This window comes from Palaemon carinicauda, chromosome 21, assembly GCF_036898095.1.
Source record: "Palaemon carinicauda isolate YSFRI2023 chromosome 21, ASM3689809v2, whole genome shotgun sequence".
Taxonomy (NCBI): domain Eukaryota; kingdom Metazoa; phylum Arthropoda; class Malacostraca; order Decapoda; family Palaemonidae; genus Palaemon; species Palaemon carinicauda.
The window spans coordinates 112,318,627-112,342,975 of NC_090745.1; the positions used below are offsets into that span (position 1 = coordinate 112,318,627).

Here is a 24,349-nt window from a genome sequence, read left to right on the forward strand (position 1 = left end):
ATTTTAAAGCTCAAGGTAGAGACGACCAGGGTTTAAACTTGAGGATTTGGCCATTACCTTAGATGCTGCTGCATCTTACCTTAGATTACCCTAAAACTTTTCCAATTTCCTTAAATTTCAAGCTACAAATACCGAAATTACCTTAAAATTACCTTGAAACCATGCAAATTATCTCAAACTAAGGTAATTACCTTAAAACTTTAAACCTTGGAGACGACTGGCGAAATCTAACCAAATTACCTTAAAAGTTTAAACCTTGAAGACGACTGGCGAAATCTAACCAAGTCTATTAATAAGCAATTATTCTCTTATTCCCCAGACATTGAATCAGACACAAACAACGAGTGGGAGAGGATGTTCCTCGGCTGGTGGCTGCTGACAGTGCTGGTTCTCCTCGAAGCCTATAGCACCAACTTGATTTCCCTCCTTGCTGTCCGGCACATTCGCGAGCCCTACCAGACGGTGAGGCAAGTTATGGACGACCCCAATGTGAAGATGATATGGTTTGCGAATTCAGCTTATTTGCAGTTTATATCGGTGCGTATTTAAAATCTCTTCCGTGGCCCTTCTTTTTTTATATTATTATTATTATTATTATTATTATTATTATTATTATTGTTGTTGTTGTTGTTGTTGTCATTATTATTTTTATTATTATTGTTATTATTATTGTTATTATTATTATTATTATTATTAGTGGTAGTAGTAGTAGTAGTAGTATTGATATTGATATTATTATTATCATTATTCTTATTATTATCATTATTCTTATTATTATTGATATTATTATTATTATTATTGTTATTATTATTATTATTAGTATTTTTATTATTATTATCATTATTAAGATCATGTGGACCAAACATTAAATACCATATAATTTTCAAAGTGAGCTTCTAAAGACTCGAATATCTATCTGGAAACAGATCATAAATCTTTGGTTGGAATAAATCTGTAATAATGGTAATGTTATGACCCAATTTATGAACTTATTGATATAATTTCTATTATCAATTTTTTTTTCGTGTCAGGTTATTCTAACCTATAGACGACTGTTTTTTCATGTGTGCCCTAATTATCAATATTGATATTCTATATTTCAATAATATTTTGAAAGCAATGAATATTCTCTTGATTTTCTTTTTTGGCGTTTACATGGAGATTACACATGCTTCTAATTTTACATGTTTGTCCCATGACATTGTTTACACCGTTTGAGTGTTAACAACAACGACAATAATAATAATAATAATAATAATAATAATAATAATAATAATAATAATAATAATAATAATAATAATAATAAATTCACGTTCAAACATCTACCAAGATTGAACAATCTCCCTTCGAAAGTTACATTCCTATCTCCCCCAAAACCCAAGTAATTGTCAACTCACTTTAAATAAAAATTTCGTAAACATCCACACAATTTTTTTTAGTAATCTTATTAACGAACAACGCCAAAACATAAAATAGATAATGGATGTAATGAACTGATTTATTCCTGCGATTTCCGATCAGCAAGCGGATACGGGCATATTCCAGGAGGTCTGGAAAACCTACGGCACAGAGAGGATGAGACTCGTGGGTCCTGCAGAATACGTGGAGACCGTGGATAGGTTGGTTGGACGAGGGGACCACGTCGTTATCCATCCATACCTATCCATGAAATTATTTTTGACGGAAGATTTTATGGATAAAGGTAGGCATGATGATTATACTAATTTTTTTTTTTAATGAGGTGCATTTGCACCGACTCGCAGGGGTACCCTTTTAGCTCGGAAAAGTTTCCTGCTATCTGATTGGTTAGAATTAATTTGTCCAACCAATCAGCGATCAAGGAAACCTTCCCGAGCTAAAAAGGCACCCCTGCGAGTCGGTGCAAATCTGCCTCGCTAAAAAGAGTTGACTATATAGGTGGTGAGCAGGAGTTTTTTGAGAGTATTGAAATGTGTTATTTCAAGGGCAAACGGAAGCTGAGGATTGGCCTGTAAAATGATTGGGTCATTCCGCTATCATTAAGATTATTATTATTATTATTAAAATTATCATTATGTTTATATTATTATGTCCATCAACAAGTTTTGGAGGAGATTATGTTTTCGCCGTTGTTTGCTTGTGTGTGAACAACTTCCATACCACAATTTTACTCATAAATCAGTGAAACTTTCAGGGATTAATTGTTATGTTGAGACATGGAAGTGATTAAATTTTGCAAGTCCTAGTTCAAAGTTCAAGGTCAAGGTCAAGTCAAAGGTCGAGAAATAAGCTACCTTGGTGGAGGTCTGTGCTCATCTTAGTGCTCCTCTAGTTAGAATTATTATTTCTACGATATTTTTCTTGCTGAAGATTTGATGAATAGGATTAGGAAGCGTTAAATGGTATATATATGGGAAATATTTCAAGGGGAATGAAAATTTGTTGTGGTAATGCGAAATTTTTGCGCGGCAATAGAAAGAATTTAGTTGTAAGATAAGTGATTTAATGGATGAAAGAAGTATTTGAAGGGAGTAAAATTATCAGAGAAAATAAGGGTCTCATAAAATGATAAAGATAATTTGTTAGATACCAAAGGAAATTAATTATTCTAGGAAAGCTGGATTACTGAAGTAAGAAAAGGATTATTTGTATATATATATATATATATATATATATATATATATATATATATATATATATATATATATATATATATATACATATATACATATTATGTGTGTCTTTGTGTGTGTGTACATTACAACATTAAACATGTATACTGTAGTACTACTCTCACCCTATGTGTTTTCAGGTAACTGCAAATACTATGTATCAGATGAGAGGTTCATGCCGATGGACTTCAGCCCTATATATCCCAAGCACAGTCCTCTAGGGGTGTTTCTGATAAATGGGTAAGACATCCTCAATTATGGCACTTGTTTATATTTCAATGATAAATGCACTCTCTTAGTTTCTGCTTGCGGCTGTTACAAGTCTTTGTAATTCTCTTTTAGGTGGGTTTGGTGATGGGGTGCCGGTACTGTAGGGTGGACTCTGTTTCTCTCTATTTGTGGCAGGTGGTGAAGTGTGAAATCTGTACTGGTGTTATTATTATTATTATTATTATTATTATTATTATTATTATTATTATTATTATTATTATTATTATTATTATTATTACATGTGTGTGTGTTTGCATTGCACCAAATTAATTCGACGATGGCAATCACATATGTTCTTTTCTAACTTGTTGTTTTTCGAGATAAATTCAATCTTTTCATGCAACTCCTCTCTTCCAGAGTTCGAGCTGCCTTCGAGGGCGGACTCTACTCCTATTGGCTAGACACAACTATGACCAACCCGAAGTCTTGCAGATACCCGCCCACTAAAATCATCGTCCAGGAGGCGTTGACTCTGGGGAACATATGGGTAAGTTTCTACAGTCTCTTCTGACTTTCATTTAATGTTTTTACAGATTTCTTGAAGTGAATAAAAGACGGAAGTACTTGATTCAATAGACTAAGAGTTAGTTGATTTTCTCTACAGACTTTCATTTGGGTTATTTACATATTTTTATGTGAATGAAAGACGGAAGTACTTGATTCAATTTACAAAGTGTTATTTGAGTTTCTCTACTGACTTTCATTTGATATTTTTACAGGTTTATTGAAGTGAATAAAAGACGGAAGTACTGAATTCAATAGACGAAGAGATAGTTGATTTTCTCTACTGACTTTCATTTGATATTTTACATCTTTTCTTAAGCGAATAAAAGACGGAAGTACTTGATTCCATAGGCAAAGAATTATTTGATTTTCTCTACTGGCTTTTACTTGATATTTTACATATTTTCTTAAGTGAATAAAAGACGGAAGTACTCGATTCCATAGACCAAGAATTATTTGATTTTCTCTACTGACTTTCATTTGATATTTTACATCTTTTCTTAAGCGAATAAAAGACGGAAGTACTTGATTCCATAGACAAAGAATTATTTGATTTTCTCTACTGGCTTTCATTTGATATTTTTCACAGATTTCTTGAAGTGAATAGAAGACTTAAATACTTAATTCAGTAGACAAAAATTTAGTCGATTTTACATCAATTTCTCTGTGATGGAATGCAGCCTCCTCTATAACTGACAAGGTTTTTAGTATGTTCAAAAATGTGGACGTCATTAATCATGCCAATTGGCGACTGTTTCTTTTCCTTTACACTAATCTTTTAAAATTATCTTGCTTCTGCTTACCCTTATCTTCAAAACCTATCAGCAACGTACCTAGGTTCAACCCCCACTTTTAACTTTTAACTCCCTCTTACTTGTTTTTTTTTTTTTTTTTTTTTTTTTTTTTCCCCAAATGGGTCAGACGCTTATGCGTGGCCTATATTAAGAGCAATTTGTTTAAAAAGAAAAACAATATACTTTTAAATTAATGGAAAATGGAACTGTATAATTTATAAGTTTTTTTTTTTTTTTTTTTTTGCCAAGTGGGTCAGACGCTTATGCGTGGCCTATATTAAGAGCAATTTGTTTTAAAAAAAAACAATATACTTTTAAATTAATGGAAAATGGAACCGTATAATTTATAAGCAGGATAGTAGTTTAATGCGACATTGCAAGAGTATGTATGACTAATGTACGTGACCGATAAAAAATGACGGCTAAATATGGATATGCATTCACACGCACCCCTTCTCACAAGGGTATGACTACTTCTCCACCCTACCCTAGGGATGGGGAGAGACTGAGTAGTTACCTCTCTCAATGCTGCTGTGACTGGATATATATATATATATATATATATATATATATATATATATATATATATATATATATATATATATATATATATATATATATATATATATATACGCACACACACACACACACACACACACACATATATATATATATATATATATATATATATATATATATATATATATATATATATATTACTCTTTGTCATATAGGGGAGATACGGTGCTACTATAGCGTGAGGTCTACCACACCATAGCGTGAGATCTACCTCCTGTTAGTAATATAGCGTGAGGTCTACCGCTGAATTATTCGTCCCTCATAGATAAAACATATTTCATACATTTCTTTTAAGCAATGAACACTTAATTTAAACATATTTTAGAAGTGACTTAAATAGATAATTGGATTTCTAATTACATTAAAAAAGGAATAAAGGTAAAAATACACGTTATCATATATTTCCATACATTTATTCTAGCGATCCACTCTTCGTACATCAAACATGTTATCATATATTTCCATACATTTATTCTAGCGATACACTCTTCGTACATCAAACAGGTTATCATATATTTCCATACATTTATTCTAGCGATACACACTTCGTACATCTAAGAATGACACAAATAGATCATTGGTATTTTTTCTCATCATCTTCCACCAAAAAAGATCAAGCTGAGACTGGAACAGCTGACAACCAACACCTCGCATTAATCTCTTCAGAATCATCGTTTTAGCATCCAACCATGATCCCTCAATTGCCTGTATGTGTGCTCCTGTTGCTGGGGGTTCACTGTAGAATGCTGATATCGATGATATCTCTTTTCGGCCAAGGGAAAAACTGATTTAGCCGATCCATTTGCTTCCTTTTATATGGGGAGGTCACGTAGATATGTCACGTTTTTGATGGATCTGGGCAGTTCACATGTTTCATGGTTAGGTGCGGGGCTCTGGGGCGCTGGTCACGCGGTAGACCTCACCTTCCACCTGGGTAGGTGACATACGGCGGTAGACCTCACGCTATAGTAGCACCGGAGATACTTTACAACGACATCCCTTACAGAAATGAAAAATTCAATATAAGAAATGTTTTATACATTTAGTTGTTTATTGGATTATATGTTTACTTCCACATTTCTAGGGGATGTTTGCAACTCTTGTGGCAGGATACATAATCAGCATTGTGGCATTCTGCTTAGAACTAGCTTCAACGAGAAGTCCGGTGTTCCCGAAATCCTCCTCATGAATATTGACGATGAATCCCCGTGACCTACTGAGTTTTAATTGTTGTTATGGAAAATAAAAGGTTTTACCAGATATTATGAGACCTTTTTCATTTAACTCCTGTCGTCGAATAACTGGACAGTTTTTTACACACTGCTTTTACCATGCTAAATGTCCAAAGTTAGAATTGCAATATAAAGATCCTATTAAAGATTTATAGTTTTGAAGTAATGACTAGAAGTGAATTTTTACTCTAAATTATGATAACCAATATAAGGGTACGGTTTCCATCTTAGAATGCCTCATTAAAGAAAGGATTTAATAAACATAAATAAGCTAATTATGCAAAAAAAAAAAAAAAACCTATTTGTTGTAATTGTTACAACAGTGTCTTGAAAATGTCTTATCCTAATCCGATATCAGGTTAAAAAATACGATATGTGAATAATTAAAAAAAAAAAAAAACATTGGCTATTTGAAATACTGTTCTCTACGGGGAGGCTTCATATTTCATAGAATTATTCGCTTAGTCGCTGTCCTTATCGGCTCCTTGAGACTAAATGCATCTGTTTTTACTTTCAAAAGACCTTTCAAGATCATTGTAAGTTCTATAGAGTTTTGTATCTCTGTATTTGAAATAATCTCTTCTATGAGGAAAGCACCCGATGTTGAATAGTGATCCGGTTCAATGTCGATACAAAGCGGAAAGTAAAGAAACCGATGACTTGTTCGGATCTATGTACTTAAACTTTAACATCTTTACTTCAATATAATATTCTTAAAATGTCATTTTGATATAAAATAATAGCACATATTTAATTATTACAGATATTTTTTAATTTCATGAATTGGGAGTTTTAAATTCTGGCGAAATACGTAAATAATTTCCACTTCTTCAAACGTAACTTTCGAACATAAACATTTCAGGTAAGTTAGGAAGTTACAGGTGTTTTGGGTGTGACGAAAGGAATGGGAGTTCCCTCTTGATATTGCGTATTTTATCATGATAATGAAGTCCCTCGCGTTTTTTGTGGTATTTGCAGCCTTGCTCAAAACTGGTAAGTATTTAGTACAAATGTGATTTGTTTGAATTATGAAATAGGTGTTTAAATCATGTAAATGATGAATAATAAGTTTACCCGTTCGCTTTCATTTCCATATCTTCTCTTGTAAACATGGTATATGATTTTATATTAATTCATGAGAGTTTTGATATTTTCAAGGCTATTAACTTTTCTCTGTCAAATAAATTAATGATTATATGTTAGTGGATGCGTTATACCTATACAGGTAAGCTATCGTAGCTTAGGCTACATTACCGTAGATTAGTTCAGGCGTCTTTATTCTTAAAATATTTATTTTTTCCTTGTTTCCTTTTCTCACTGGGCTATTTTCCCTGTTGGAGCCCCTGGGCTTATAGCATTCTGCTTTTCTAACTAGGGTTGTAACTTAGTAATTCAAGTATTCCACAATACAGTTTCAGGCCATATTGATATTACTTTAGGTATTTTGGTAAAATTATAGAATAGTGCAATAAATGTTCTGTAGAAAATAAGACCGGATCTGAAAGTATATTGGGGTGGTATGAACGTATTTGATAATGACTCCTAGCGGAAATCCATATTTTTTGTTATGGGCTGGGTCGACTACCTTAACTGAATAGGGTAAAGTGTTACAAGTTTACAGGGTATCATTTTGAACAGAAAAAATGTGTTTCCTGTAGCAAATAACGTGATTTAACTGAATTTAACCTTCATTTCAACCGCAAGCAAACAGAACAACCAGTTCGACTAACTTCAAGCAGCCGAACTGGTTGTTGTTTTTGCGGTTGAAATGAAGGTGAAAACCGGTTGAATCACGTTATTTATTAGAAGAAAACATATATTTTCTATTAAAATGTTTAAATATAATGGCTCTTGTAACGCCGTGGGCTCGCTTCGCTCGCCAGAAAACGAAAACATCAAGCTCGTATATACTGGCAAGCGATAATGTTGAGCTGCGCACGATAACATTAGCAATGTTACGCTAACATTAGCAACGCTAAATATAATGGTTCTTGTTCCGCCACTGGCTCGCTTCGCTAACATTAGCAATGTTACGTTAACATATACAGTATATGTTTCTGAAACTATTCATTTCCGACAGGAACGAGTGTCATTTTTGAAGAGAACGGAATTTTTTCTACAGAAAGAAGGTTTTTTCCCTAGGTTACATTACCCTGTAATAAATTTACAATAGAACCCTGAAAAGTTATGGCTTTGCGGTAGGTATCATTGTCAATTACGTTCGAAACACCTTGAAATGTAGGGTACTTGTCTAATTGTGTTGATATTTAAATTAAATTTTTTTGCCAGTTATTGTGATAAAAAGTTACTGTAATCAAAACTGAGTAACTGTAATGAACCACTCAAAACACTGGAGCTTTTGTTTGCCATGACATCCTGATGCATAGAAAACTGGGTTTCCATCCCATTTTATTGGAGTCGTTCTTAGCTGTGTTGTTTTTACCGTGTTACAGATACCTCTTTGCTTAATTGTGCTAATGATTTATTGGTTTTTTATTGCTTTATGCTTATTTCACTCGTGAACAAGCGTTATCTCGCTGCTCCTATGTTCTGGGATGCGGACTGTTTCGCTATGTGCGTTAGCCCCGTTGGCTAGTAATTTGGCAATAATTATCATTTACACACTATGTACTTAAAGGGGTTAATACACACTTGATAAAGGGTTGAGTTGTAGCTTCGGGCTTCAGCCTCTGGTCGAACATGGACTTGCCCTCCATTTCCAATGATCAGACTAAAGATATCACACATGTTTCTACCCTAACCTTTTATTATTAACATAATCAATAAAATGAGAGCTATGATTATATTGCATATTCTTTTACTGAAAATAAATAATAAAGGCTTAATATGAAAATTTGGGCCCTTTATTCTGTTTGAACAAATAACTTGACAGAAGCACCACCCACCAGTGTTTTTCTGAACTACCGATTGGGAGGAGGCTCCTAGGCTATATGGTATGATGACAAAAGGAGCAAAATGTGTTCATTAATAGAGGTTTCCGCCAGTAATATATGGTATTGAAAATAGTGTATTTGCATAGATCTATTCAATTATGTGAGCTGCAATGTCCTAACTAATATTGCACCGTTCTATTATTGAACCTACCGGAAAAATTAGTATATTTGATGATCAACGTCATCAAAACTGTTCAGAATACCTGTAAGCACACCAATAATATTTCTTATTTCATCTAAAAAGGAAATTACCTCCGTTTTGTGTACAGTACTGATAATATGGACATCTTTCTTACATATACAGTAGATCAAAGAAGAACTTTCAAATGTGTGATGTAGTTGAATGAGGTGCTTGTATTTAGAGGGGTGGAGCGTGTATAGAAAATGTAGAGTTAGGAGATTGGCCAAGAGAAAGTCACATGACTTCCCCCTCTCCTGCAGCTGAGAGTAGGGGTATGCCTGTCTTGCCATTGGGCAATGTGATAGACACAAGGGGCTGAACCTGGGTTACTGTAGTGACTGTCCTTTGGGACAGATACTTGATACCCTATAAGGACCGTTAGTCCCCCTATCTCACTTGCCGGTGAGAGTTTTCATCCGATCCTTGCTGACATAGGTGGACTTTAATCTACGGAAGTTTGCCCACAAGTCCCTTGACACATGTATGCTTCGTCCTTTGGTGGCTGCTCAAGTAGTTGTATGGTCAATCTGGCTTCCCCATTGGACAGGAGTCATCTTATCTATGGTAACATATAGATGTAAGTCTGAAATGATTGGTAGAATGACCGGCTTTTCTCCATCATTTGTTCTGTCAACTCTGAGGAACGAAGCAGTCAAAAATGTTACCTGCTGGATTTAACTTGATGCTGGTAAGTTACACTTACTAGCTCCATTCATTAGTCCTAAACAAGTATCTCCCACATAATCCTTAACGTGGGAGTGGATGTTGGAATTTATACCAAACCATTGATCATCACACAGGTATATATTGTTGTGGACGAATTTCACCTTTGTGGAAAGGGTTTCCTCAGTTGACTGAATGCAACTCATTTTGGATAGACCAGGCCATATCAGTCTTCTCATCCTTATGAAAGACAGATAGCAGGTTGCTGGAGTTTTCTCCTTTGCTACCATATGGGACCAGGCAGACTAACATTTACTAGGAAGAAAAAGAACCAACCAGTTTGTTTCTAGGTAGACTTCCGTATTTGATTGCTATAAAAATAAAGAGTTCTTTGAAGCTCAGCATTCAATGATTTTCACTTTGTTCATTGTATTTCATAAATGTTTGTAAGTAGTATTCAGCACTATACTCTTTGTAATTTAATGAAGTTAACCCTTTTACCCCCAGGCTATTTGGAAATTTCCAACCCTCAACCCCCAGGGGGTTATTTTTTTCCCAGCACATTTTGCAGTATTTTTTTTAATTGCTCTAAAAGCCTTAGTTTATGTCATAGAGGTCAGGTTGGTCTCATTCTCTTGGAAAATGCCTGAATTGTCTCGAAAAATTATCAAAAATATGAAAAAAATATTTTTATAACATTTTTTTGCAAGGACGTACCGGTACGTCCATGGGGGTAAAGGGATGGCTTTTGTGAAACGTACCAGTACGTCCTTTTGGGGGTAAAAGGGTTAAGTGTATAATTTCTAACACAAATATGATGCCAATTTTACAGAACCAAGCACTATCCTGTAAGACATCAAATCTCTATTAAGAAGTTTGATTTGAACCACAGTAATGTATTTAACATTTCCAGGTTTGAGTTTGTGGTGTTACCGATGTGTTGGATCTCATCCTGGTTGTGGAATGTATGATTTTGATTGGAGATATTATTGGAGTTATAATTGTCCAGAGCCAGATGATAAATGTGTCAAAGTGATTGAACAAAAAGGAGGTAAAGTGAATTTCTATTGTGTTCTGTTAAAAACTGTTTGCATAATAAGTTTTTTTTTTTTTTTTTTTTTAGTTTATTTTGGTACATAATAAGGAAAAATAGTAAGTAAGCAAGTGTCTTCACACTTTTGCATTGACTACATGAATTTACCATTGTTGATCTCATCCTAATGAAAATTATAAATTTGATAAAAAAACCCACAGGTATTTATGCATTAATATTTTAGGGGTATATTATTGACAATTATTATTTTTTTATATAATAAAGTTGGGAATACGATTTATATTTGTTTTCTGCAGACATGCCTTTTTTTGCTGGTGTTGTTTTAGTTTTTTTAATGAATAGATGAAGTACATGTAATGATAAACAGTATAAAGTGTAAAATTTGCTTTTCTGAATATTTCTTTTAATATTCTTAAAAGAGTATGCTTCAAGCTAAGCATTAATAAGTACTTCATCAAGCCACATTTTGATACAGTATTACAATTTTTAACAGCTGAACTAATGGTGATAAGAGACTGTCTTAGTTATTTGGAAGGGCACAGAAGAGATATTCCTGCAGATCGGTATGAAGGTTGCCGTCCAGCTGCGAAAGACCCACAGTTAGGACATTATATATTCCCATCAATAAATGAAATAGATCATAGGAGGTATGTATCTTATTTGTTTATCCATTATTGATACAAATACTGTGTGTAGCAGTAATTTAGATTGATTTTCTTTATACCATTCCAGTTTTTTCAAGCATTGGGATTTTGAATATTCTTGAATACCGGATAATGCTTACACTGGTGGCCAAGTTGGATGAAGTTTGGAATTCTTTAGACAAACTTTGATACCTATATCATAGGTGATAATGAATGACATGAACCCAGTTAAGCGAAGACTTCGAATATAATTTGAATATTGGATGAAAATTGTAGGATTTGCTTTTGTTTTGCTTTGTTTAGCTTTCTAAATTTCATTTCATAAGTACCATAGCTTAATCATTTGCTAAGGTTTGCACATTTATACAGAATGGTCAAATTATTTTACTAAAAGCCTTATCTGTCAGGTTTCATTGTAGATTTTTTTTATAAAAATGGAAGAACATTAACTGTTAACTGGAGCAGGTATCACTGGGTGACCCTCCTTGCTCACTCACTTGCCTAATAAGGCCTAATTTCTTTTTCAGTCTTAGTTGGGTGTAATTATTTCTATGAAACTTCCTTGATGTTCTTAGTGCCTCTCCATCGAAGCAAGGTTAAATGTTGACGTTTACCCTAAAACTGAAAAAAAGTCATGTTTTCTTTCCTTTTGATAGGCATACCTCTTGTGAAGTATTGACACAGCCTAGTTGTCAATGGTTATTATATCAATGTAGATATGCCTAAAATACCTTGTCTTCAGTTTTCCTGTCATTCAGACCATTGTTTGCCAATGCTCCAGATTTTGCTTTTTTTGTGTGTGATTTGGGTCATGATAGATTAATAGGGATTATTGTCTTCTGAAATTCTGATTTATACGTGTGAGGTTGTTCAAGGGACTTAATGCTTTACAATCATCATCCTCACTCACCTTGTCTCGTGCAAGACTGGGATTTGAAAAATTGTTGTGATGAATGAGAATTGCTAACACTTTCTCTTATGAAGCGATATGTTGGTCTCGAGAAGAAATGTATCTGCACATCAACGTTCTGGAAATCCAAGCAGCTTTTCTAGAACTGTTATTAATTCAAGAACATTCGAGGAGTCGCTCTGAAATGTTGATGAGCGACAACACCACCATAGTAGCTTATGTCAACAAGCAAGGTAATAGGTAGTAGGTTGGCCAGGGCACTAGCCACCTGTTGAGTTACTACCACTAGAAAGTTATTGTGTCCTTTGACTGGCCAGACAGTACTAACATTGGATCCCTCTCACTGGTTACAGCTCATTTTTCCTTTGCTTACACATACACTGAATACTCTGGCCTATTCTTTCCACATTCTCCTCTGTCCTCATACACTTGACAACACGGAAATTACCAAACAATTCTTCTTCACTCAAGGGATTGACTACTACTCTGCAAGTTTTTCAGTGGCTTTTTTCCTCTTGGGGTAAGGAAAGAAGAGACTTTAGCTATCCTCTTTTTTTTTTCCATTTATAGTTTATATATGAAAGTTCTATTTTAATGTTTTTACTCTTCTTGAAATATTTGATTTTGATTGTTGTCTTGTAGTTTGTTAATTTCCTTGTTTCCTTTCCTCATTGGGTTATATTTCCCTTTTTGAGCCTTCAGGCTTATAGTGTCCTGCTTTTCTAACTAGGGTTGTAACTTGGCTAGTAATAATAATGATATAGGGGATATGGTCTCGTGCCTTGTCTGCGAGTTGCTGAAGTGAATGCATGTCTAGCACACGCCATAGTTGTCAGCCAGGTACATTTCAGACAAGAGAAATGTACCAGGAGACACTCGGTCGCCAGGGACTGGTTGTTGGTAAGAGTGGTCTCTTCATCTTATGCGTAGTGGGGTTTGTTGTGGATTGACTTGTTTGCAAAACATGAAGTTCCTCTTGTTTTGCTCCCCCAGTCCACACCCATTGGCTGTGTTCGAAGACACTTCCATCACCCGTGGAATCACCTGGACCTGTGCAACTTTCCTCTGTTCAGCCTCATCCGTCTGTTAATCAAACTGGTTGTTAATTATGCTGGGACTAGAGATAACCCTGGTGCTGGTGGCTCCCAAATGGCCTCATGCTCTTTAGTATCTCAATCTGCCAGCAATTCTGGTGGAGGTCCTAAAAGAACTACCCCAAGAGTCCACACTCCTCTGTCAGCTTCATCTGCAGAAGTACCACGAATCCGTCGTTGAAACTTCACGGTTGCAAGCTATCCAGCATCTCTGAGTGAAAGGATTTTTCATGAGGCATTGCACAGGTGTTGGCTGAGTATATGTGACGGTCTGCTGCAGCTGTTTACCAAGGAAACTGTGCCATATTTTGCAATTGGTGTCGTAGAAGGGATATTTCTTTGGTCACAGTAACTCTAACGGAGATCGTAGATTTCCTTGTCTTCCTTCGTCGAGAAAAGTGCCTTTCAGCTACAGCTATTCAGTCTACTGCTCAGCCTTGAGCATGGTCTATTGACCAAAGAGTATACACCTCTCCTCCTCGTAGAAGTTGTCTATGCTCGTGAGGAGCTTCAAGAAGTCTTGCTCACCCTAGGTTCTCAGGCCTTTGTGCTAGGCACTGTGGTTGCTGCTAAAGTTGATGCGTACCAGCCACCTCCTCCATGGGACAGTAAGCATCTTTCTATGTTAGCATATACAGTACTGTAGATGTAAGCCTGTAATGAATGGTGAAAGACTGGTTCTTCTTCATACTTCTGTCCCCTCTGTTAGAGGCGAAGCGGTGGTAAACATTACAAGCTGGATCTTAACTTGATACTGTCAAGTTATACTTCTGAGCTTCATTTTTTAATCTAAAGAATTATCTCCCCCATGCTCCATAATGAGTGGGTGGATGTTGGACTTTTACACAAATTATGATACAGGCAGGTATATTGTTTGAGTAATATTCCCTGTGTGGGAAGGGTTTCCTCAGTTGACCATGTACAATGTACAAATTGTCATTCTACTCATCCCCATGAGAGACTGATAGGAGGTAGCTAGAGTAATCTTCATTCCCTTACGGGACCAGGTAGATTGACATTTCTAGAGAAGATAAAAAACCAACCAGTCTGGTTCTAGGGGGGCCTCTGACCCACCAAACTGTGGTTCTCCCTATTGAAAGGACAAAAATTTTGTATGTGCATTGGAACAAATAAAACTTTTGAATAGTAATTTGCATTTTTCATGAGCTGAAAGGTTAAGATGAAGCTTTTGGTTGAAGGGCAGAGCTTTTTAACCACGCTCGCCATCTGTCGTTAACTACTTTGTTAACGAATTCAACGGCCGTTCTAGCATGCTTTGAAATCATCTCCTTATTCAAAGGGCTCGGGTTTGTTTAGCTAGAAAAAAATACAAATTACTTCAAAATTTTATTATATTTCTCAAGTTAAAGAATGACACTTTTTTTTTCTTTTTCAGGCAACATTATAAGAACGTCACATTTTGTTTCTGTGACTTTGATGAACGTTGCAACAGCGCTTCTGGAAGTACATCAAGTATAGCCCTTTTACTGCTGAGTATTAGTGTAGTATTTTTCTCAGTATGTTCATATTGAAATTTAGTTGATCTCTTATTGGTACAAGTAGGAAGGGAGATAATGGCATCATCTTTGTAATAGATGTTATTAAAATACTGTTGTCTATGTTTACAGTATTTTATGTGGAACTTTAAATTTTCATAGATCGTTTTTTTATATTTGGTTATGAATTAAAATGAAAGGCAAAAACCTGTGAATTATATTCGTTCAGTATTTGGAAGTATTCTAACTAGATATGATTAATATCTAGTTACAGGAAGCCATTTATGTAGTAAAAAATGAGATTAAAGAGCACTTTTCAAAAATGCTATTCTCAACTGTATCTAATGTACAGTATGTTATCTTTTTCATAAAAGTGCAATTTCCTAGACTAGAGTGTAGTATAGTACAGTCACCGAAATCTATTTACTAATGTTGATCTCTACCTTCCAATATTACAGTATTTCAAAAGACCATAACACAGTACACTTTTAGTAAAAAAAATTCATAAATACCATCAAGTATAACATTTAGGAAAGTTTAATTTTTAAAAATTTTCACTTGTTGATTTGCCACCAGTAAAGAATTTAATTTTGGTAACAATTAAAATAATCATTTGAGATGTACCAAAATTTATATAAAATGTTGGTTTATACTGTATATGTATAATGTATATGCAGATGTCTCAATCTGCATAATTTGAAAGTTGTGGGTGTTTGATAAAATGGGAATATCAATACTTAAGTGTTAACATTTTTGAGGATTTTGAAAACCTTGCCATGGAGCTTTGTCAAAATGTACACTGTTGTGGAGCTAAGATTATTAGGTATTAAGTTTCACGGCAGTGTTTCATTGTTATTACATTCCATGTTCAGAGGGTTTTATGTTTATTTCTTATATATGTACTGTAATATTCTTTTATTAATACAGAATCCTGTATCAAGTACTGTATGTACCTTGTGACTATCAAGCTACTTGATGTAATTTTTATAAATATTTTTGTTGGTTACGAAACCCCTTGTGTCAAACGCATCCCTATTGTATAATTATTTTATTGCACACAATTTCCTGATATTCCCCAGTTTTTGTGAATTATTGCTGTGTCCAAATTTTTATGAGTTGTTCAAACTAGAATCTTACCTCCTTGCTAGCAGAATGTCTTTTGCAAATTTATGAAGGTTAGCCTATATGAGCTATGTGAATTTAGAATTATTATAATTTTCATTTCTTTTCTCTTGCAATGGATTTATTGATTTTGGGCCATATGGCCCAGCATTTTGCGCTTGCAGGGATAAATATTATTAATTTACTTGTAAACCAAATGGGAGGACAACTTAAAAACAAATCCAAATTCCAAAGAGCTGATAATGAAGTTTGTGTCAGCGTCAACATAATGTTTGACAGAAAATTTTGTACAGTATAAGAATAGAAGTTATATTTGGATTTAGTTACAAATTACAGATTATCGTAGAATTTTCACTTTTAGTATGTAAGTTGTATAGTAAGATCTGCAGTTTTTAAGACTGACCTGTCACTTGTCAAAGATATAATTTAAGGAATGTAAAGTGAGAAAGAGGGACAGAGATTTACAAGGCTCACTAAAGATAGCATTTCCTCTTAACCCTTTTACCCCCAAAGGACGTACTGATACGTTTCACAAAACTCCTCCCTTTACCCCCATGGACGTACCGGTACGTCCTTGCAAAAAATGCTATTTAAAATTTTTTTTCCATATTTTTGAAATTTTTTGAGAAATTTCAGGCATTTTACAAGAGAATGAGACCAACTTGACCTCTCTATGACAAAAATTAAGGCAGTTAGAGCAATTTTAAGAATATATACTGCAAAATGTGCTTGAAAAAAAATAACCCCTGGGGGCTAAGGGTTGGAAATTTCCAAATACCCTGGGGGTAAAAGGGTTAAAAAGACTAATCTGTCCAACTGGAGAAAATGTCCAAACTCAAAGGTAAAGGGAGAATAACAGTTTCACAGCAGTATTTTGTTTATAGTTATTATTCTCTTAAGTCCTTTATGTAAAAATCTGTACACTATGTTTTTATGAGAATCTTTTTATATTGTTTCAGATAGGTTTTCATTACAATTTTAATTGGATAAGTATTAAGTGGTTACTAGAATACTTCCTGCTGCAGTTATGAGGTAAAGGATTTGGAGTCCAGGCTAAAAGTATTTTAATTGATTCAATTACCTTTTTGATAGTCGACACATTACATGTTGCAATACACTACAGTTTAGACAAATGTACCATAATGTACTTGTTTTTAAAATAGCTTTCAAATTGCATTTAAAACATGAACTTTTTACACAGTTTATCACAATATGCTTTTTAGGGATCTGTTAGGTAGGGACTTCTATTTTGTTTCAGAATAAAGAATCTCATTCTTAGAATAGTTTTATATAAATTGTATAGTTATAAATATGTGAATAATAATGATGAGCAGCTTACTCTTATGGCGTAACCCATACTGTATTAAGTTTTGTAACTACGGTACTTAGTGTCAGTGGTAACTTGAAAAGTTTAATGTCAGGGCTACAATTTTTAGAATTGAAAATATTCTCCTGAGAAAATTGTCATTCAGTGTTTTCTGGAAGAATATATTCAGGAAAGGTATATAATGTGCTTTTTTGTTGGTACTGTAAACCAACAAAAGGCTAGATTTCAAAATAAACGTTTGTGATTGAAACCAGTGTCCGTCCATTTTCAGGAATGCTAAAGTAAATTTACTTATTTTTCTATGAGCTGAGACTATCTGAAATAAAAAGTAAATCTTTTTTTCTTGTATTTAGTTCATAACCCCAAAATAACAGAACTTTGAGTACAGTGTAAGGGTTTTTCAATTATCTAAATATAATTTGGTTATGTTTATGAATCTATACTGTAATTATGAGAAAAATATTCTTGCTCTGGTAGTTAAAGAAATACTGTAACTTGATAATTTCATGCGGTGATGTGGCTGAGAAAGGATAGCCGCCATATTTTTTATCGGTGGTGGGAAGAAAGCATTAAGAGTTGTTTATTGGCTTCCTTTAAAAAATCAACTGAATGGATTCCAAAAATAGGGCGAGTTCCCATTGAATTGAATTAATTTGTTTTTTAACACAATATAGTGACTAAATACGTTATCTGGTGGATTGTCAAGGATATGTGTTGTGAAGTTTGGAGAGCAAAGGTTACATGCAGTTAAGGAGAGCAAAATTGATGTGTCAGGAATTAGACAATTCATTAATCAGACCCAAAGAAGAAGAATTAATGTATGGAATCTCCCTTACGGAAGAAGATGTAATGTGTGATACCTCTTTAGAGAAGAGGAAAAATAATTGCGGATAATAATCATACGAGAAAATACCTTAAATGGTTTGTGGGTACAAAGCTATTGTGCCAATATCAGTAACTTTTATTAGACAGTACTTTTGTATAACAGATAAACAAGTGGCCAGAACCTGATAACAGTGCCCCTGGGGGTTATAATGCTTTCAATGTATCTCGCGTAGTGTACTGTAGGCATTATTGTACATAATGGTCTTTGCAGTGTCCCTTCAACATCCAGCTGCACTCGTATTTTAACCTTTTACTATAGTGTACCTTTGTTCCTGCTACTTTTCTAACGTCTTGCTGTCCAATTTGGTCATATGTACCAAATTCATAAATCCAATCTTGTTAACAGTGTCTTTTTAATTACAGTAGTGTAACTTTGTAAGAAACCGATCTAGTTTTGCGTAAAATCTTTGACTCAGAAGAATATATAAATGTTCTAAGATAAATATGTAAACTATAAGTGAAATTTCAAGTGAGAGCAGAATTGAAATAAGCATACATGTAGTATTGAATACATTTTGTATAATGCACTCCTAGCTCCCAGTATGGTGGATGGTGCTGTTAGTGTACTGCAATTGGTGCACTGCAGAAGCATTATGAAAGAGTGCAGTGTACCTTCTGACCCTAGATTCACATTGGCTTATTAATTTTTTTTCCCTCGTTCTTCTATCTTACCAAACTTCTTTTAAACTTCTATATCACATTACAACCGGACATTTTTCCCCTAGTTGTACTTTGGTACTAAGTGGCCTCCCTGGCCCTAACCTTGGTCATATATCTCAAATTCCATAAATCCAGACAACTCCTTTGCTTCTGCAAGTGAAAAATATCTTCAAGGAAATAGACCTTACTCATTACACTAGGGAGGACACAGAGTTGAACTAGAATTATAGTAGCTTTCTACAATACAGTACAGTACAGTATATATGATAGATCTTTTAACGTCAAGGATTAATATCTGCCCCTATGTCATGAATTGGTTCTAATTTTCAACGTTGGCCGGATATTCGTCCTATAAAGTGACTTGCATGTTCTCTGTACACACAGTAAACATGAAAAGGTACTTACAACCTGCTATCATTTTATAAAAAGCCATGTACATACATTAATTAGCTTCCATATGAAGTACACTACTGTACATCATCGTTATTGTATGACTTAGAGACCAACGTAAGGTTGGTTAAAACGTACATTATATTTTCTTTATGTAATAGTCAAGGATAAGCGACATAAACTTGGAACTGACTTACGTCGAAGTGCTGTAAAAAGGGGTATGGTTTCTTGTCCCACTACAAGTTTGGTGCTCTTATTCTAGACCGCTACCCAACTCCTTCCCACTTTCAGACACATGTTAACCAGGAACAACAAAGGCTTGTGAAATGCATGTTGAATTAGTGCCCGTTATATCCCAATGAAATTTTTTCCTCTAACTAGGATTATACTGGATGTGGAGCAACACTTGTAACAATCTGTCAGGGAAATTCTTCACTGAGAATTGGGGAACATTTCATAAGAAAGCAAAGGACCTTCACCCTATTTAGCCCATAATTAGTACAGTTACTAATCTGGCTTTTAGCAGTAAAGGCACTCAGCATGTCATATATTTTCAGTATATATATATATATATATATATATATATATATATATATATATATATATATATATATATATATATGTATGTATGTATGTATACACACATTTCATCGTCATCATTATGCCTATTGACGATAAGGACCAAGATTTTGTGTCGTGTCTATCTATCTATCTATCTATCTATGTATACACACACACACACACACACACATATATATATATATATATATATATATATATATATATGTGTGTGTGTGTGTGTGTCTACAGTAGGGAGAAAAAGTTACAGAAATGCCATCCTTTATTATAGATCTGAAATTCATGAATTATAAATTTTCACACCTTAAAACGATTGCAGATCTGTGGCCAAGCTATGGTTACGACATGAATATTGGGATATTAAGCCAATTTTTGGTTAATATATGTTACGGAGCCTTTGTATAACAGTGGCCAGTTCCCCCTCGTGCATAGAAACGATGTCACTATGGCGAAACATGTTGTTCACAGACTATATACTGAGCTAGAACTAACTGTTTTAAGAAAAAAAAAAGTACAGGGAAGGGGAAGCATTAAGTGTAATCTTTGCAGAGCACAGATAGGCGACCTCGCCCACTTGTTACTTTACTGATAGTGCCTCAGTGAAGTGAGAAGAGAATTAAAAGAATCGCAGCAGCCATAGGAAGAAGAAATAATAAGTATATTTTATTCAAGGATGAAGGAATAGAAAAAGGAGAGGATATAAATAGCAAATGTAAAAAAAATGGAAAAGAAAATCAAAGAAATAGAATTAAGAAAACTAATGAGGTGCTGATGAAAAGCTAAATCTTTCCACTCAACTTAAAAATTACACATAATCCAAGTGGGAAAACTACTCCAGTAATTAACAAAGAAGTATTTCATGATTTATATTGCTAATTCATTTAACTATATATGAGTAATAATTGAAATAGTCAACACAAAAGCGAACCACTCATGGTTAATCACATTCTGTAAAGTTTCATAATAGTTGAGTGTAGTGCCGTTAAAGAAATTAAAGAATAATTACTTTATGACAATACATTTGCTTCAGTGATATTTTTTAGAGCAAGAACTGATAAGTTAAAACTAGATATTGTAAATAGACACAATGGGGGAATGTAAACTGTAATTTTTGTGAAAATGATGAAGATTTGATAAATTTTTTGTTGTTTTGCCAAGAATATAGAAAAGAAAGGAATGAAATAATTAAGCTACAACAACCATACGAGGAAGACATAAAGAAAATAGGAGGATTATTTTCATTTAGTGAAACAAATATAGAAAAGAAAAAAGAAGTATTAAACCTGATGTGGAGGAAAAGACAAAACAGAATAAGAAGATATACTTTTGAGGCGCCGTTATAAAGGCTACGATGACTCGCCCCTGAAACTGAGCCGTTATAGGTAGTACATGTTTATCTACTACTACAAGTACCGTCATTACGAGTTACCACTGCTCGGCTGCTTCGAAAGTGTTCTTATTTCAGCTAAACTAGACAACGTTTAGACTGAAAAGTGGACGCCTGCAGTACCGCTATAATGGCAACATCCTCATCAGATGGAAAATGCAACTTGTAAATATTTTCATTAAACGTTTGTAATTTAGTAAGAGAAATAGCGTAAGCTACCCTAACTCATCTTGAACCAGTTCATACAGGCTAGGCTGGCCTCGCATTTTGCCCCATTTTGGTTAATGTAGAGTGGCCACAGTAATAGGGTGAAGAATTAATTGGCAAAGGCTATGTACAATACAAAATTACCCGGCTATGTTCATTTCTTGAAGTTGAACTTAGATTAATGACGGATTTATAGGTTCGATTGCAGATCTGTGGCCAAGCTATGGTTACGACATGGAATATTGGGATATTAGGCCAATTTTCGGTTAATATATGTTACGGACCCTTTGTATAACAGCGGCCAGTTCCTCCCACGTGCATAGAAAATGGACACCAACAAACCTGAACTCCACCTAACCTAACCTACAAGCTGTGTCCTTCTCTAGTTACCTAACGCACCCCTGCGACCCCTCCTACACTGCCGTATTCTTAGTTGGCAGTTATCTTACATATAGGTGACTGCTATCATACATACATCCTATGATACTTTAATTACCAGCAAAACTGGAATTTGCTATAAGAAATGGACAAGTGCTGGCTAGTTTGGAATTTTTCTCGTTAGAAATATGATGCTTCAATTTCTAGCCAAATACATGAACCATATATTTTTCCTACTCGCTATCTTGTGTTTTATGCATTACTAGGTAAAATTGTTGAATGGTGCAATAAATGGTTTGTAGAAAATAAGAATGGTTTGTAATACATATTGTTGCGTTTTGAATGATTCCGGGTGGAAATCCATAGTTATTGAGTTATGGTTGGTCGACTACCATAACTGAAAAGCTATAGCTTTGTGCTAAGTATCAGCATCAGTTACGTTCGAAACACCCTAAAATATAGTGTACTTGTCCAATCGTGTTGATATTTCATTTAACTTTTTTAAACTGTTTCCGTCAGTTATCGTCATAAAAGTCATCATAATAAAACAGTTACCATAATCAAAACTGAATAACAACAAGAAAACTGTCAAAACGCTAGAGCTTTTGTTTGCCAGGACTTCCGGACGCATAGAAAATGGGGGTTTCCGTTCCATTTTCTATGGAGTCGTTCGTAAGTGTTCAGTCATTATATTACAAATAGCTCGTTACTTAATTGAGCTAATGATTTATTTGTTCTTTACTCTGCCGTATGCTCGCTTCGCTCTTGATCAACATTATCTCACTGGTCTTATGTTCTGGCAAGCAGAACATGTTCTGCTACATGCGTTAACCTCGTATTCTATTATTTTATTGCTAATTATCAATTATACAAAGCATCTGTTCGAATATAGGCTTGGCTTCCATTTCCAATGATCAGACTAAATGTATCACTCACGTTTTTACTATAACCTTTTATTATTAACATGATCAGTAAAATTTCTTTTTCTGAATGAAGTAATAAGACTAACCTAATCACTTTAATGGTGTATGAAAGACTGAAATTGGAAAGCAGTGCAGGGTCCTAGTGGGTGAAGCCACCCAGCTTCCTAGGTTAGGTTAATGGGGTGTGGATAAGTTTGGTTGCTTCTTTTTATTTTATTTATTTTGTGTTTTTACCCGCCAAATAATCCTGAATTCCTACTGTTACTTCATTATTGTTCTCCAAGTGGGTTTTGTATCACTGGATCCACACAGTTTCTTTCTGATAGGAATGAAGGTCCGACTCATTTAAAACACACTATTTATGTCAGTGTCCTGAATCTACCCATGACCTAAACTTTATATGTTCCTACACAGATTATTATTTGTATTATCATTACTGGCTAAGTTATAACCATAATTGGAAAAGCAGGATGCTATAGGCCTAAGGGCTCCAACAGTGAAAAATAACTTAGTTAGGAAAGGAAATAAGGAAATAGATAAACTGCATGAGAAGTAATAATTAATTAATGTAAAATATTTCTAGATCACTAATAACATTAAAATATATGTCACATACATATAAACTATGAAGAGAGACTTACGTCAGCCTGTTCAATATAAAAGTATTTATTGCAAGTTTGAACTTCTGAAGTTCTATGGCTTCAACTGCCTGATTAGGAAGGCTATTTCACAATCAGGTATCAGTTGGAATAAAAATTTAGAATACAGTGTAGTGTTGAATCTTATGATATAGAAGACATAATGGTTAGAAGCAACTTCCCTTTAATAGGAGTGTTGTTATAGTGAAGCTAGATCCGGCTATTAAGATTTTAATGAGGTGGTGCTAGTCATTGCTCTTGGAAAGCCCCCCCCCCCCCCCCCCCCCCCCCACCTGATGAGCCACTGATCCCTTACTTTGTTTTCAGTAGCTGGGTAGCTACTGGGTGTTTCAATCTTTAAGGTAATTGGTTGGCAGATCGTAATGTGTGAGGGTTTTAAGGAAGAACTTTTTTGCAGTTTCTGGGTTACTGTATCCGTCAGACAGTTATCTGTTTGTTCTTACACAAATACAAACCATCTAATTTTACTTATAGATGATAATTGTTCAGTGGCTACAGTCTTTTCCACTTGGTAAGGGTAGAAGAGACTCTTCAGTTATGTTAAGCAGCTTTTCTAGGTGAAGGATACTCTGAAATCAAACCATTGTTCTCTAGTCTTGGGTAGTGCCATAGCCTCTGTACCATGGCCTTCCACTATCTTGGATTAGAGTTCTTTTGCTTGAGGGTACACTTGAGCATGCTGTTCTATCGTATTTCTCTTCCTCTTGTTTTTTGGGAGTTGACCGCCCCTTTGCCAGCTCATAGCTCTTCGCTTTGATTTCAGCCATTGGAGATTTTAAACATATACTCCTGGTCTGGAACTTTTT

General features: G+C 34.6%; 3 protein-coding genes across 3 annotated transcripts in view; all 3 read left to right on the forward strand.

Moving 5' to 3' along the window:
• The window catches only part of LOC137614747 (glutamate receptor ionotropic, kainate glr-3-like), a 10,176-nt gene extending 4,116 nt beyond the window's left edge, over positions 1-6,060 (forward strand). The window contains exons 6-10 of the mRNA XM_068344420.1: positions 320-537; positions 1,522-1,702; positions 2,792-2,891; positions 3,279-3,408; positions 5,883-6,060. Of these exons, the coding sequence (XP_068200521.1) occupies positions 320-537; positions 1,522-1,702; positions 2,792-2,891; positions 3,279-3,408; positions 5,883-5,987 (734 nt within the window). The 3' untranslated portion in view covers positions 5,988-6,060. The remainder of the gene's footprint in view (positions 1-319; positions 538-1,521; positions 1,703-2,791; positions 2,892-3,278; positions 3,409-5,882) is intronic.
• Positions 6,061-6,862: 802 nt separating this feature from the next.
• Positions 6,863-17,813, forward strand: crim (QVR superfamily protein crim). The gene is made up of 4 exons (XM_068345284.1): positions 6,863-7,023; positions 10,742-10,879; positions 11,376-11,529; positions 14,927-17,813. The coding sequence occupies exons 1-4, from the start codon at positions 6,969-6,971 to the stop codon at positions 15,060-15,062; spliced, it is 483 nt and encodes a 160-aa protein (XP_068201385.1). The 5' UTR covers positions 6,863-6,968; the 3' UTR covers positions 15,063-17,813.
• Positions 17,814-21,383: 3,570 nt separating this feature from the next.
• LOC137615416 (zinc finger HIT domain-containing protein 2) overlaps positions 21,384-24,349 on the forward strand; it is a 70,273-nt gene continuing 67,307 nt past the window's right edge. The window contains exon 1 of the mRNA XM_068345286.1: positions 21,384-21,541. Within this exon, the coding sequence (XP_068201387.1) occupies positions 21,507-21,541 (35 nt within the window). The 5' untranslated portion in view covers positions 21,384-21,506. The remainder of the gene's footprint in view (positions 21,542-24,349) is intronic.